The 15,804-nt window shown below is 43.4% G+C and overlaps 1 protein-coding gene across 1 annotated transcript in view; it reads right to left on the bottom strand.

The window, feature by feature from the left end:
* Window positions 1–2,126: 2,126 nt before the first annotated feature.
* Window positions 2,127–15,804, bottom strand: part of LOC133419759 (uncharacterized) — a 113,954-nt gene continuing 100,276 nt past the window's right edge. The window contains exons 20-21 of the mRNA XM_061709171.1: window positions 4,401–4,447; window positions 2,127–4,273 (exon numbers count right to left, since the gene is read on the bottom strand). Coding sequence (XP_061565155.1) covers window positions 3,741–4,273; window positions 4,401–4,447 — 580 coding nt within the window. The 3' untranslated portion in view covers window positions 2,127–3,740. The remainder of the gene's footprint in view (window positions 4,274–4,400; window positions 4,448–15,804) is intronic.

The raw sequence follows: 15,804 nt of genomic DNA, 5'->3' as shown, positions 1-15,804 counted from the left end.
CAATGTTTTGGTTTTTGTGATATTAATGTTGAACGTTAACATTGCAATAATGGTACATTTTCAATATATAGTTTTGCCTTAGTTTGTGGTTCCAATGTCTCAAAAAACTGGATGAAATGTGTTATCCTACAGAAATAGGGACCAACATGCAGAAACTCCAGAGGAGTCAGGTTCAAACAACCTAGAACATCCAAAACATAACACAAAAGAGAAAGATGAGGTTAGATTTTTTATCTGCAAGGAGAACGGACAGAGATGCTACATTCAGTTACATTCTCCTACCGCTCTGAAGCACACTCTGCCGACCCCTCTCTTTTTATTTCCTTAGGGTGGTCCCTAGTTACAATACGAGATACAGCTCTAAGGGAGAGGGAACACACAGCTGCAACTCTTCACGTTTACATAACTTCTTATATTCAACTTGATATATGTTGCTCGTCATAGACCTTGAAACAGCATGGTATATCTTCAACAGAGGGAGCAGTTCTTGTTTTGCACAGATAGCTCTTTGATGACTCAATCCATAGTCACGCTATCTGACTCCTCATCTCTGTAGAACAAACTCTGCACAATTAAGTTGTACACACACACCAAACCAGCTTAGTTTTATATGTAAATGCAATTGGAGTAAATATGAGATTACTTTATGTTTATGTTAACAGTCTCAATCCTTTATCTGACCAATAAGAGGTCGGCGCTACTGACAGACAACAACACGTTTGGTTAGAATGAAGGTGCAATAACATTAGTTAGCAATGTGGTTATCCAAACTAAAGCAGTTAGTTGTGGTGACTGAGCTCAGGTGGGCGTGTTCCAGCCACCCTCCAGGAGAAAGTGAAGCTGTCGCATAGGATAAGAGATACTCTTGTGAAGATAGTGTTGATCTGACTGCAGCTTTGTCTCCTCCTCAGGTTGTCCAGATGACACCAAACACGTGGGAGTGGAAACAGGGCACTAAGGTGAGTTCCAGCGTTCCCAGATATCACTACAGATGTGGAATCTACGTCTGAGTCACAACTCAAGTTCTAGTTGGAGAAACATTAACAGGAAGTGAAGGTTTTACATGGACTTCTGCTGCAGCAACACTAAGGCCGCGTTCAGACTGCCAGCCAAAATCCGATTTTTAGCCCACCCAGATTGAAACTGGATTACTCTTTTGAAGTCTGAACAGTCCCAAACCATATGAGATCCGATTTTTGCAAACCAGATCGAAACCATTTGGGCAGATGCATCTCAGTCTGAACAGCTCCAAACACCGGTCGGTTTTGACTGTCCGTGACGTCACTCTACGCGCTGGGTGACGCCTCCGCTCCGACGTTGTTGCTACGGCAACCCGTCAGATCAGTCAATGATGTGGCCCAGTCTGAACAGAGCCAGATGCGATTTGGACACTTGCTAAAAACAGTGTGGACAGTCAGCCCTGAAAATCGGATATGAGAAGGAATCAGATATGAATCAGATTTGCCTGCAGTCTGAACGCGGCCTATACAAGTAGAAATAAACATAATATTTACTGGTCTCAATTGTTTGATTTCACGTCCATGACAACTCTGAGGAGGGGGATGTTGTACCACGTTGGTTTTTACCATCTGTGTTTGAGTGAACAGGAGGACACCTCAGGTGGTGTTGTAAAATGAATCCTCCAGGCCAGTAGGGGGAGCCGCTGAGCTAAGAGTTGCTACGGTTCCTTTGTTGTTCCCTGAGCAGATTTTTTTCCTTCTGCAGAAGCTGAAGCAGATCGCAGAGCGCCGTCTCAACGAGGATGAGACGATGGCCAGGCGTACGCTCTGTTGGCTCAGGTGGCCAAGCTTGGAGCTGCAGTGAAATGTTCACTTCTAAACTCAACAAGGCACTTTATTCACTAACACTACGCACTGGAAGTTGTTCAATGGGGATTATTTAAACCAGAAATGCATCTGAATGAGATTGTATAACACTGTCACATGACCCCAAATAAACACTAAGAAATCAGCACTTTTATTTTGATGTAAACATAAAGGGCGCTCTTGTCAGCCTTGTGACGTCACTGATGACATCACAGAGAAAAATGTTATAAATCGCATTCATCAAAGTGAAGATCTATTAAACTTATTGTTAATTGTTAACAGGAACGTGGACTCAGAGATAAACAGCGACTGAACATCACTCTCTTAACATTCTCTGCAAGTCCCTGAACCTTGAGCAGTGAGCTGAAATCCCTTCAAGAGAGCGTCACATGTGAACTTGGCGTCTCGTGGTGAGGATTTGGTGCCTTCACCACCACGACCCAGGTTCAGTTCCTGGTCAGGGAAGAGGTGTGATCTGTCTCTCCCTCTATCGCGTATGTCTTTGTGCTTCTGTCTGATTATCAATTACGTGTGATTTTGTACTTTAACGCCTTGTTTTGTCTTCAGAGTATAAATGATAAAAAATGTAAACCAGCTAACAGACTTCGTCCTCTTTGTGTCACAACTCTGAGAAAATTGAGACAACAATAATCTCTTCATTGATCTTAATCTAACTAAATCACCATCTACCATCAGAAACCCCCCCTTCCAGCATTCGGGGAGGTGAGACACAAACGAGTACTTGACATGTCATCTGAGCGACCAATCCATTTAGATTGAGACACATTTGAATTGAGTTTTGTCTGTTGAGACTGTCAGATGGGCGTTTACAGCATTTATGTGTCTGATGTGGAACATCACATGATAGATGCGAGTTGGAAACTCAACCCCCTTCAGATAGAGTCCTGGTGTCAGTACTCCACCGTCCTGGAGCTTTGCTACTTCTAGGAAACAACCACAAGTTACATCCAGCGATTGGGTTCCTCTGGGAACTGAACCTGGAACCACTCACACTAAGTGAGAATCATACGACTGAGCCAACGAGCCACAACATGTTTAAACTGTAAAATAAAATACATAAAATACCGTAAAAGAGAACCCCATACCACATAATCAGAAACAGGTGATGTCATCAGTGACATCACAAAGGATGACGGTTCTGAAGGTTAAGAAAGTTCATCTTCATCCAGGTTTTAAAGTCCCTGAGATAGTCCTTTCAGGGTTTCAGTGGGTTACTACGATCCACCTTAATGGACAAATACATCTGGAGAACTGCAGCAAATCAGTGTGAAAGACATTTTCCACTCAGGGACAAAAGACAGCAACAGTAAGATGTCGAATTAAGATAGTTTAGGGATGAAAACAGAGTCTCTATCAGATACTGATCTGAAATGACGTTTAATTTCAACTATATTTACTGTATATAGCAGGAAATAACTCGGAGTCCTGAAGCTGCACGGGAGACAGAGTAAGAAACGTCCTTCATGACTGTGCAGCAGTGGTCCGGATGGTTTGTCCCTTTGGTGACAGATTTTATACTGCTTGTATTTTGGGAGTTCTGGAGTGAGATTTGCTCCATCAAGAAATTAGATGAAACAAGAGAAGTTCAATCATCGAGGGGACACTCAGAGTAGAGTCACTGGTCGTCCACCTCTAGAGGAACAGAGATGGTTTGGACAACTGCTGAAGATGTCCCCTGGACACTTCCATCGAGAGGTGTTTTAGGCATGTCCAACCGGGACGAGGCCCCACGGTAGGACCAGGACTCACTGAGAGTTTTTATCTGTTGGTCTGGGACGAAGGAGAGGGAGGTCTGGACCAATCTGATGAGGCTGCTACCACACAACCTGGACCTGGATCGATGGATGGATGGATGGATGGATGGGTGTATGGGTGTATGGATGGATGGATGACTCAACACAGAGACACTGAAGAATCAGAACCAGACCAGAACCTGAACCCAGGATAGAGAGGTTCAGTGAATGTGGTGTTGAAGGTGTGGAGGTGGATCAGTCTGTCAGAGGAGACGCTGTAGAAGGACAGAGTTCCAGCAGGAACGTCCACGTACACTGCTACTCTGTCAGAGACTGAGGAAGAGGAGGAAGAAGGTGTTTCTATTTTATTGTGACGGACATTGTACCGACCATCATCATAACAGTTCAGACACCAGGAATGATTGTTCCATCCAAACCAAGAGTCATCAGAGTGTCCTTTCCTTCTGATTCTTCTGTAACTCACTGATACACAAACAAATCCTCTCCTCTGGAACTCCCAGTAACAGCGACCCGTCAGAACTTCTCTACAAAGCAGCTGATACCAGTCATCAAACCTGTCTGGATGATCAGGATATGACTGATCCTCCTCCACACGTGTCATCTTCCTGTCGTTGTCAGACAGTTTGATGTAGTTGTAGACTGTGTTTGTGTCGATGGTGAGTTGACAGGAATCTGATGGAGAGAACAAACAACCCAGCTGCAGTGATTGATATGTCATTGATCACTGATGGACTCTTGAATGAGTGATGTGTCAGTGTGAAGATGGTTGAAAGTGTGAATGAAATAAAAACACACTTACACTTCCTCAGACCTGGTGTCAACCATCGTTGTCCAGCAGGCTCCACCCTGAAAGGAGGAGGGGGGTCAGACCAGCACAGTCTCTTTCAGCAAACATGGACATTACATGGCTCTCACACACTGATGAAGGAACAGTCCAACACTTGGACAGATGCACTTGAATGCAGCATCTCTGAAGTCCTGTCCTGTGGTCATCACGTTGCAGTTTGAACACATTCTTTTCATCTGATTTCATCTCTGCTGAATCAGGAGCAGGAGGAGACCATGTCATGGATGAGTAAAGGTGCAGCTGTTATTGTGCTGTGATGGGCCTGAAAACCACCCTGCTGTGGTTCTGGGATGTTTTGATTGATTGATTGATTTGATTTATTTTCCATCCATCCATTATCTATACCCGCTTTATCCCTTGCGGGGTCACGGGGGTCTGCTGGAGCCTATCCCAGCTCATTTCAGGTGAGAGGCAGGGGTTACACCCTGGACAGGTCACCAGTCCATCACAGGGCCACATATAAACACACAAACCATGCACACAACCACACTCACGCTCACACCTACGGGCAATTTACAATCACCAATTAACCTAATATGCATGTTTTTGGACTGTGGGAGGAAGCCGGATTACCCGGAGAGAACCCACGCAAGCACGGGGAGAACATGCAAACTCCACACAGAAAGACCCCTGCCGGGCCTGGGAGTTGAACCGGGGACCTTCTTGCTGTGAGGCAACAATGCTAACCACTAAGCCACCGTGCTGCTGTTGATTTATTTTGTACATGCAAAAGACAACAATTGAAAGAGAAGATAAGAAAACAAATTAAACATTAAAGCTGCAAGCAGCGATGAACGGGCCCTCGCACTCATGGCCACCGTGCCCCATAAGCATATCAGAAATGACAATGTCATTACAGAGTCCCCTGACACCACCCACGACTCTCTATGACAAAACATTCAAATGTTATAGCAGGAAATAGGGACAACCAATCAGAAGAAGGGGCGGGGCTAATTTTCACCAATTATGGTCAAGGACTCAATACCGAGTCCGATGACACCACCTACGACTCTTTACGTCAAACCATTCAAAAGTTATGGCAGAGAAAAGTATTCTAGGGGGCGCTGTTGAGCCATTAGGCCACGCCCATTAATGCAATCCATGAAATATCAAATTTATCGCCAGGCCTGGCTTGCATGCAAAATTTGGTGACTTTTGGGGAACTATCAAATATGGAACAATCAGATGAAGGGGGGGCGCACTTTTTGGCGTCTAGCGTCGCCACGGTAACGCTTTTGAAAGAGAAAAGTAATGCGCGTAGCAGGATGCAGACGCATATTGATGTATAACACACCTGGATGCACGTTACGGTTCGGGCCGTATTAACTGCCGAAGGAATGGCATAAATTGCGCCAAAATTACGCAATTAATTCAAAATGTTCAAAATGGCCGACTTCCTGTTCGGCTTCGGCCATTGCGCCAAGAGACTTTTCTTTAAGTTGCGACATGATACAGGTGTGTACTGATTTTCGTTCATGTACGTCAAACCGTATTGTGGGGCTTGAGGCACAAAGTTTTTTCTGTCTGAACCAATCAGCTGAAGGGTGGGCGCGCTTTTTGGCATCTAACGTCGCCACGGTAACGCTTTTGAAAGAGAAAAGTAATGCGCGTTCTCGCAGGATGGAGACGCACATTTTGATGTATAACCCACCTGGGTGCATGTTACGGTTCGGGCCGTATTAACTGCCGAATGAATGGCATAAATTGCGGCAAAATTACACGATAAATTAAAAATGGCCGACTTCCTGTTCGGTTTCGGCAATGGCGCCAAGAGACTTTTCTTTAAGTTGCCCCATGATACTGGTGTCTACCAATTTTCGTGCATGTACGTCAAACCGTATTGTGGGGCTTGAGGCACAAAGTTTTTTAGGGGGCTCTGTTGAGCCATTTTGCCACACCCATTAATGCAAACCATTAAATATCAAATTTTTCCGCCAGGCCTGGCTTGCGTGCAAAATTTGGTGACTTTTTGGGCACGTTTAGGGGGGAAAAAAGGCCCTCATTTCGTCAGAAGAAAGAATAAAGAAAGAAAGAAAGAATAAATTAAAGCTGCAAGCAGCGATGAATGGGCCCTCGCACTCACGGCCACCGCCCCCCATAAGCATATCAGAAATGACACCACCCACGACTTCCTATGTCAAATCATTCAAAAGTTATAGCAGAAAAAAGGGACAACCAATCAGAAGAAGGGGCGGGGCTAATTCAGGCCAATGAAGGTCAAGGACTCCATACAGAATCTGATGACACCACCCACGACTCTCTATGTCAAACCATTCAAAAGTTATAGCAGAAAATCGGGACATCCAATCAGAAGAAGGGTCGGGGCTAATTAAGGCCAAAGAAGCTCAAGGACTCATTACAGAGTCCCCTGACACCACCCACGACTCTCTATGACAAAACATTCAAATGTTATAGCAGGAAATAGGGACAACCAATCAGAAGAAGGGGCGGGGCTAATTTTCACCAATTATGGTCAAGGACTCAATATAGAAGTCCCATGACACCACCCACGACTCTTTATGTCCAACCTTTCAAAAGTTATGGCAGAGAAAAGTATTTTAGCGGGCGCTGTTGAGCCGTTAGGCAACGCCCATTAATGCAAACCATGAAATATCACATTTATCGCCAGGCCTGGCTTGCATGCAAAATTTGGTGACTTTTGGAGAACTATCAAATATGGACCTATCAGATGAAGGGGAGGCGCGCTTTTTGGCGTCTAGTGTCGCCACAGTAACACTTTTGAAAGAGAAAAGTAATGCGCTTAGTCGCAAGATGGAGACGCACATTTTGAGGTATAACACACCTGTTGGCACGTTACGCTTGAGGCACAAAGTATTCTAGGGGGCGCTGTTGAGCCATTTTGCCACGCCCATTAATGCAAACCATTAAATATCAAATTTTTCGCCAGGCCTGGATTGCGTGCAAAATTTGGTGACTTTTTGGGCACGTTTAGGGGGGCAAAAAGGCCCTCATTTCGTCAGAACAAAGAAAAATAAAGAAAACTTTCGACAGATACAATAGGGCCTTCGCACTGTAAGTGCTTGGGCCCTAAAAATTCCTACAGATACAATAGGGCCTTTGTACGGAGCACCTAAAGGGACACAGATTTTTAATTTTTTTTATAATGAGTTTTAAGCGTGCGCGTGAAACCTTTACGCGCACGCGTAAAACCTTTAAGTGAGCACGTAAAGTTGTTTACGTGAGCACGTAAAACATTTATGCACTCACTAAAAAGTTTCACGCGCTCTCGCAAAACTTATAAGTGAGCGCCTAAAAGTTGTTCTACGTGAGCGCGTAAAAACAAGTACATGGGAGTATTGCTGGAACAGGAGACCATCCAGTTGCGCCCTGCTCTGTTTATGAATGGAAATGACATTACAGGATTTAGCTGAGCTATATTTTAACCTGGGACTCCATTATAAGGACATTACCACTTTGCTTGCAAGTAAACAACTTTACGTGCTCACTTAAAGGTTTTACGCGCATGCGTAAAGGTTTCACGTGCACGCTTAAAACTCATTATAAAGAAGAAAGAAAAACAACAAAACAAAAGATTTTATACTTTAACACTTAATATCTTAATTTACAAGTGCAAAAAAGGAGTAGGAAGAAGTGTAAACCTATTTAATCCCACCCCCATTCACTAATCATTTATTAATAAGTATTTATAATAACTATAGTATAATTATACTCACACACCAACTATACATACATACACATAGTTGAATATTTCTATATGTTTGTACACACATGCCCATATAAATATTTACATAAATATACTTATTTACACCATACTATCTCTATATTAACTCAATCTGCTCTATATCTATGTATATCTACTTACACACATCTTCACACACATACAAATATATATACATATACACACGCCCGCCGATAGGGGGGACAAACGGGTCTGTTGTCCCGAGCCCAGGGTAGGGGGGGGGCCCAGAACTGGGCCCTCATTAAATTATGGAATCATTTTTCAAAATGTTTCAAAATATGCCTATTTGTGGAAAAAATATGTAGTATTTGAGTTACATAAAAGCTTGTTATTTGTTTTCTTCCTAATTGTCCTTGAAATAGTGGAAAGAATCCCCCCCCACCCCCAACACAAAAATGGTTTGGCAGCTGATCAAAATTTGCCGTTATCATTTCATTTGAAGTTCAGTGCGCTCAAAATGTCCTGTCAGCACAACTACGGTGCTCAGAAAAGAAGAGAAAAGAGAAGAAGAAAATAGAGGCCTCAGAGATTCTCTACACAAATAATTAAAAAAAAGGTGGTGACGGTGAAGCTGGAATTAATAAAGTCAGTGTAGAGCAAGGTAAGAAACAGCGCAGCCAACCAGAGGCGGATCTAGGGAGTGGCTTCTTGGGCTCAAGTCCCGAATGTTTTTCCAAAAGCCCCGGATCTGAAAAAACAAAACAAAACAAAAAAAATCGTTTGGTCTAAATGTTCAATTCGGGCGCAGGCGCGGCGCAAACACCGCGGCAGGTCCGTCTCTCGCGCAGCCCCCGAATCTCGCGCTCAGAAGGCATGCCGATTTTTCCCAGTGGCCAGGCGCGGTACTGCAACAAAAAATCCCATGGGGCCCAGAAAGCTTTTTTCCCATAGACCGCAATAGTAAAAGAGAAGCCTCTAAAACTGTTCACAGGACACCTCCAGCTGTAATCACCGTCAATTACTATTCTTTGTATTCTATATTTTTAAGTCACTTTATATCCGTCAAAAATGTTTTCTAACGGCCAGAAAAGTCAAAGAAAAGTCTCTTTCTGGGCGTGACGTCAGCGCTGACGTCACAGCCGTGTCCGTGCACTCCACGGATGTATTATATTGATATATATTATGTAATTATATTATATTAACACATTAATAATATATGTAATACTATACATGTAATAATATACATTAATTAATATATTATATTAATACATATTATATTAATATTCGCGTCATTGCCCCGGGGCATGATGGGAGGCCCCAGAGCATCATGGGAGGTGACTCAACTGCGCATGCTCTATGGGCTCGATAATGCGGAAGTAAACCCGGAAGTCAGGAACTTTTTCAGCGTATGCGCTGAGTAAGCAAATTGCATTGAAATGAATGGGCGGCCATTTTCGATGTCCCATCCAGTTTTTATTAATAGATCCATGCTCTCGTGCCGCCGAGATCGGTGGGGAAGCGGTCGCTCTGGGCGCATGCGCAGATAGAGCCGCTGTTCTGTCAATTGCTGCTGCTTCGTCGAAAAATGCTACCACGGCATAAACCGATAGCGTCTATCTGTCGATTTTTGCTACCCTATCAAAAAATGCTACCTAATGGTTTTCTACCTTTTGTAGAGCTACAATTGTACTGTGTTTTACTCCCTAGCCCACTTCCTTTTCCCCCAAGTGGTCCTTGTCTCTTGCCAGGCCGTCTTTGTAAATAAGAACGTGTTCTTAATGACCTGCCTGGTTAAATAAAGGCCAATGACTAAATGAATATCAAATAAAGAGGTAGAGCTCTTTATCGTATAATGTTCACAAAGTGTAATGCAATTCATGTCATGGGTAGTGTATTTTGAAGGATCAAATACTCAATACTAACATCCTATCAAATAATGCTCCCGTCACTTAATGCATTCAGGGCACGGGAAGCATCTAAAATGATCTCTGCTGGCCTGATACTGCGCCGCAAAATATCTAAAATGATCTAAATATCTTAAAATATCTTAGGGATTTTGAGGATGTTTCTCACCGTTAACCGCAGCGTGGACTGAAGGGATGCCAAAAATGATAGAAAGAAACTGGACTTTAAAGACATCATAGATGATTTTGCCACAAGGAAAGTTCGGCGCATGGCCTTTGGAAATCTAAACATGTCACAACAGCAGTAGTCTAAAATACTATGGTAAATATTCATTTATTTCCTGCTAGTGTCAGAATTCCAATACATATGAAGAGTGTATTTGGCACTAACCAGTGTGTGTAGTTTCATTCATTCATTCATTCATTCATTATCTTACCCGCTTTATCCCTTGCGGGGTCACGGGGGTCTGCTGGAGCCTATCCCAGCTCATTTTAGGTGAGAGGCAGGGGTTACACCCTGGACAGGTCACCAGTCCATCACAGGGCCACATATAGACACACAAACCATGCTCACAATCACACTCACGCTCACACCTACGGGCAATTTTAGAATCATCAATTAACCTAATATGCATGTTTTTGGACTGTGGGAGGAAGCCGGAGTACCCGGAGGAAACCCACGCAAGCACGGGGAGAACATGCAAACTCCACACAGAAAGGCCCCTGCCGGGCCTGGGAGTCGAACCGGGGACCTTCTTGCTGTGAGGCAACAGTGCTAACCACTAAGCCACCGTGCTGCCCTGTGTGTAGTTTGTTCATGTTAATTAATTGTCAATGCCTGTCACTTGTCTGTCACTTTTGCAGAGAGATTATTTTGTCCCGGGCCCAGGCAAGACTGTCAGCTGGCCTGCATATACATACACATACAGGACATACAGTACATACATACATACATACATACATACATACATACATACATACATACATACATACATACATACATACATACATACATACATACATACACACACACACACACACACACACACACACACACACACACACACACACACACACACACAGTAGTTTAACTCCACTGACTGATATAGAAAATCTTTTCATTGTTGTTCGTGTTCTACAAGTCTAAAATTTAGAGTACCCCTTAAATTATACCTCCCCTCTCTGTCATAAAACATTTCCTGCAAGTGAGATGGTACTAAGTTGTTCCTAGCTTTATACATGAATTGTGCGGTTTGGAATTCCACTATGTCAAAGAATGCGATTATTTTAGAATTGAAGAATAATTAATTAGCGTGTTCACGAAAATCAGCATTATGAATTATCCTTATGGCTCTTTTTTGCAGTATGAATAGTGGTTGCAGTGAACTTTTATATGTATTTCCCCAAACCTCTAAACAGTAACTTAAATAAGGCAAAACCAATGAACAGAACAGAACAGAACGAGGAGTGAATTATTATCCAGGAATTGCTTTGCTCTGGCCAGAACTGAGATGCCTCTAGATACTTTGTTGTGGATGTGTTTAATATGAGATTTCCAGCAAATCTTATCATCTACAGTATAATTACCCCAAGAAAATTAGTTTCATATACTCTTTCAATGTTTACACCCCCAATCTGTACCTGTGATTGACTGTTTTTTTTTAAACTTTATTTTACAGTTTTTCGTTAACAAACATTAAACTTACAAACGTAGATATACAAAGAGAATATCCCCCCACCCCCAAGGCTCTTAGACAGGCATAAAATTAATAAACAAACACTCACTCACTCACTCATCTTCTCCCGCTTCATCCGTTGCCGGGTCGCGGGGGCAGCAGCCTCAGCAGGGATGCCCAGACTTCCCTCACCCCAGACACTTCCTCCAGCTCTTCCGGGGGGAGTCCGAGGCGTTCCCAGGCCAGCCGAGAGACATAGTCTCTCCAGCGTGTCCTGGGTCTTCCCCGGGGTCTCCTCCCGGTGGGACATGCCTGGAACACCTCCCTAGGGAGGCGTCCAGGAGGCATCCGGTACAGATGCCCAAGCCACCTCAGCTGACTCCTCTCAATGTGGAGGAGTAGCGGCTCGACTCCGAGCTCCTCCCGGGTGACCGAACTCCTCACCCTATCTCTAAGGGAGCGTCCAGCCACCCTGCGGAGGAAACTCATCTCGGCCGCTTGTATCCGCGATCTTGTCCTTTCGGTCACTACCCAAAGTTCATGACCATAGGTGAGGGTAGGGGCGTAGATTGACCGGTAAATCGAGAGCTTCGCCTTTCGACTCAGCTCCCTCTTTACCACGACGGTCCAGTACATCGACCGCATTACTGCGGACGCTGCACCGATCCGCCTGTCAATCTCACGCTCCATTGTTCCCTCACTCGTGAACAAGATCCCGAGATACTTGAACTCCTCCACCTGAGGCAGGACTTCTCCACCCACCCGGAGAAGGCATGCCACCCTTTTCCGGTCGAGAACCATGGCCTCGGTCTTGGAGGTGCTGATTCTCATCCCTGCCGCGTCGCACTCGGCCGCAAACCGCCCCAGCACATGCTGGAGGTCCCGGTCTGATGAAGCCAACAGGACAACATCATCTGCAAAAAGCAGAGATGAAATCCTGAGGTTCCCAAACCGGATCCCCTCCGGCCCCTGGCTGCGCCTAGAAATCCTGTCCATAAAAATTATGAACAGGACCGGTGACAAAGGGCAGCCCTGCCGGAGTCCAACATATACTACAAAATAAACAAACAAAAATATATAAATACACAGAAACAAAAAAAAATACAATCCTTCATTTAAAGTGAAAACTTTAAAATGTCTCCTAAACTGTGACCATATCTTGAGTGAGGCTTTAACTACCGGATTTGCAAGCTCTGTATTACAGTTGGATGGTAACGATGACGTGAGTGTTGGTAGAGGGTTGGATAATAATTCCATGTGGACCCAGTCTGGACCTTGCTTATTCTCATATGTGTAAATCCAATGAGTAAGTTTAACTATGTTAGCTGCCCAATAATACCAGAGAAAATTGGGTAGTCCTAACCCACCAGCATCTTTAGGAACCTAAAGATATATTTTTTTCATTCTAGGATTAGAATTGTTCCATATAAATGAAAAGATAAGTCTGTCTAATTGTTTAAATGTTTTAAGAGAGATAAATATAGGGATCATCTGAAAAACATAAAGAAATCTAGGGAGAACTGTCATTTTAACTGTATTAATGCGACCTGCCAGTGAAATCGGTAATATTGACCATTTCGCAAAATCCCGTTTTGTTCGGTCAAGTAATGACTTAAAGTTGTGTTTCTCCAAATTTTCCATCTTGTGGGTAACTGCATTTCCTAAATAGGTGAATACGCTGCGTTCTATTTTGAACGGAAATTCAGAATAGTCTGCGCCTGAGCCGTCAATTGGAAAAAGAAGGCTCTTTGAGTAGTTCAATTTATAGCGCCACGGATTTTGTTCCATGCAAAATCAATGGGATCCGTTGTCATGATATATACACGGATTAGGACATTATTATTATTTATTTATTATTCTTTGTTATAGTGGCTAAATTATGAGTTTTTGTCGCGCAAGGTACTGTTTGTTACTGTCAGTTTGTAAAAACATGTTTTCAACGCTGTTTTAGCAGTGTTTTATTGAGGTTTTAATGGGAGCACCACGGATATAGTACTATGCGAAGTCAATGGGATCTGTGGTCGTGATATATACACGGATTATGACATTATTATTATTTATATATTATTCTTTGTTATAGTGGCTAAATTATGAGTTTTTGTCGCGCAAGGTACTGTTTGTTACTGTCAGTTTGTAAAAGCAGGTTTTTAACGCTGTTTTAGTAGTGTTTTATTGAGGTTTTAATGGGAGCACCACGGATATTGTACAATGCGAAGTCAATGGGATCCGTGGTCGTGATATATACATGGATTATGACATTATTATTATTTACATATTATTCTTTGTTATAGTGGCTAAATTATGAGATTTTGTCGCGCAAGGTACTGTTTGTTACTGTCAGTTTGTAAAAGCATGTTTTTAACGCTGTTTTAGCAGTGTTTTATTGAGGTTTTAATGGGAGCACAACGGATATAGTACTATGCCAAGTCAATGGGATCCGTCACCCGATTTGACTGCTGTCATACCATTGAATGAAGGACAAAACAATAACAATCATCCTATAGATATGGGCCAGTAGGGCCCTACTCTACCTACTAGTAGGCGCAGGAGGCTGTTATCGCCCCTTTCTATGGCTAACCCCATGTTATTAATGCTTGCTATGGAGCTCACACCTCATTATCACCCCTTTCTATGGCTAACCCCATGTTATTAATGCTCAGTAGGCACAGAAGTTTTGTTATGAAGCTCACACCTTACCTCCCTTTTTTATGTATTTAGCTAGAATTTTAAAACCTGAACAATAGAATTCAACGTAAAATGCCGGATCTTGTCCATTAAAAACAATACTTTTTGGAACATAGTGTAACGACCACAGATAAGATAAGGCCTTGCCTGCCTGGTCAACACATTAGCATTTGGCCGACTGGTTATTGCAGTTGACTGTGGTCTGGGAGACTGTGGTTCGAGACACGCTCTGGGCATGACTTGTTCGCCACAGTATTTTCCTCATTGTGTTATGGTTTTCTTATAATATCTTTAACATTTCTAAACACAAAAACACGAAAGTGTCCTTGATAATTCAATAATACAATAGGTTCATGTTAAGGACATCCGTTCTCCTTCGATTATGACATGTTATTAATGCTCAGTAGGCACAGGAGGTTTGTTATGTATTGTTGTAGGTTTGCCTATGAGGCTTATTTCGTGTCTATTTTTGCACAGTTCACTAACGCTTTGAGCTAGGAGGCTGTAATTCTAGAATCTGTATAAGGAGGTGACTCTCATCCAGTGTGCCGAGTTTCAGATCTGTGTGACCTTCGGAAGTGTCAAAGGTCACCGCGTGTGTTGATTTTCGGGCCTGCGAAGCCTATTTCGTGTCTTTTTTTGCATAGTTCACTAACGCTTTGAGCTAGGAGGCTGAAATTCTAGACTCTGTATCAGGAGGTGCCTCTCATCCACTGTGCCGAGGTCCAGTCCCGTGCGACCTTCGAAAGTGCCAAAGGTCACCGTGTGTGGTGCCTTTTTCAGGCCTTTTTTGGGTGTTTTTTGAATAATTCACTAACGCTTTGAGCTGGGAGACTGATTTTTGACTATGTTGCAATGCAGAAGGCCCTTTGCTAGGATATTGTGGTCCCGTGGCTGTACGACTTCCACAGAGCTAGTTGGCATTGCAGAGGGTTCACAGAGTTGAGACTTGGCAAGCCCAATCTAGGCCCCATATGGAGGCCACAGGTCAAGTTTTACTTGGTTTGGTCAAATGTTGTGGCAACGGCGTCCGTTCGAATGTTGGAAAAGGTGAAGTTTCAAAGCCCCGCCCATCGAAAAGTACAGTTCTGATCTGCACCAAACTAACGTCTGTCTGTTCAGGGGATGCGTTCAGACTTCTATGACTTCTGCAACAGTGTTTCCTCCAAAACGTCCTGGCTGGTTAGGAGGGTGTAGAAACGTATAGGTCTGAGAGCCTCCTGACTAATGGAACAGGGCCTATTTTGTGTCTTTTTTTGCATAGTTCACAGTTTTGCACAGTTGTGAACTGCATCTATCAGCTCTGCTGAAGCACCAGATGAGCTGCAGCACCTCCATCTGCTCAAAGATCTCTGTTCAAAGCCAGAGAGCCACAAAGATGATGTCCACAACACCATGAACAGTCCAGCACACTGATATCCTTCTGACTT

This window comes from Cololabis saira, chromosome 19, assembly GCF_033807715.1.
Source record: "Cololabis saira isolate AMF1-May2022 chromosome 19, fColSai1.1, whole genome shotgun sequence".
Lineage (NCBI taxonomy): Eukaryota > Metazoa > Chordata > Actinopteri > Beloniformes > Belonidae > Cololabis > Cololabis saira.
The sequence above is the reverse complement of the archived record's forward strand: the minus strand, read 5'-3'. Positions and strand labels throughout refer to the sequence as shown.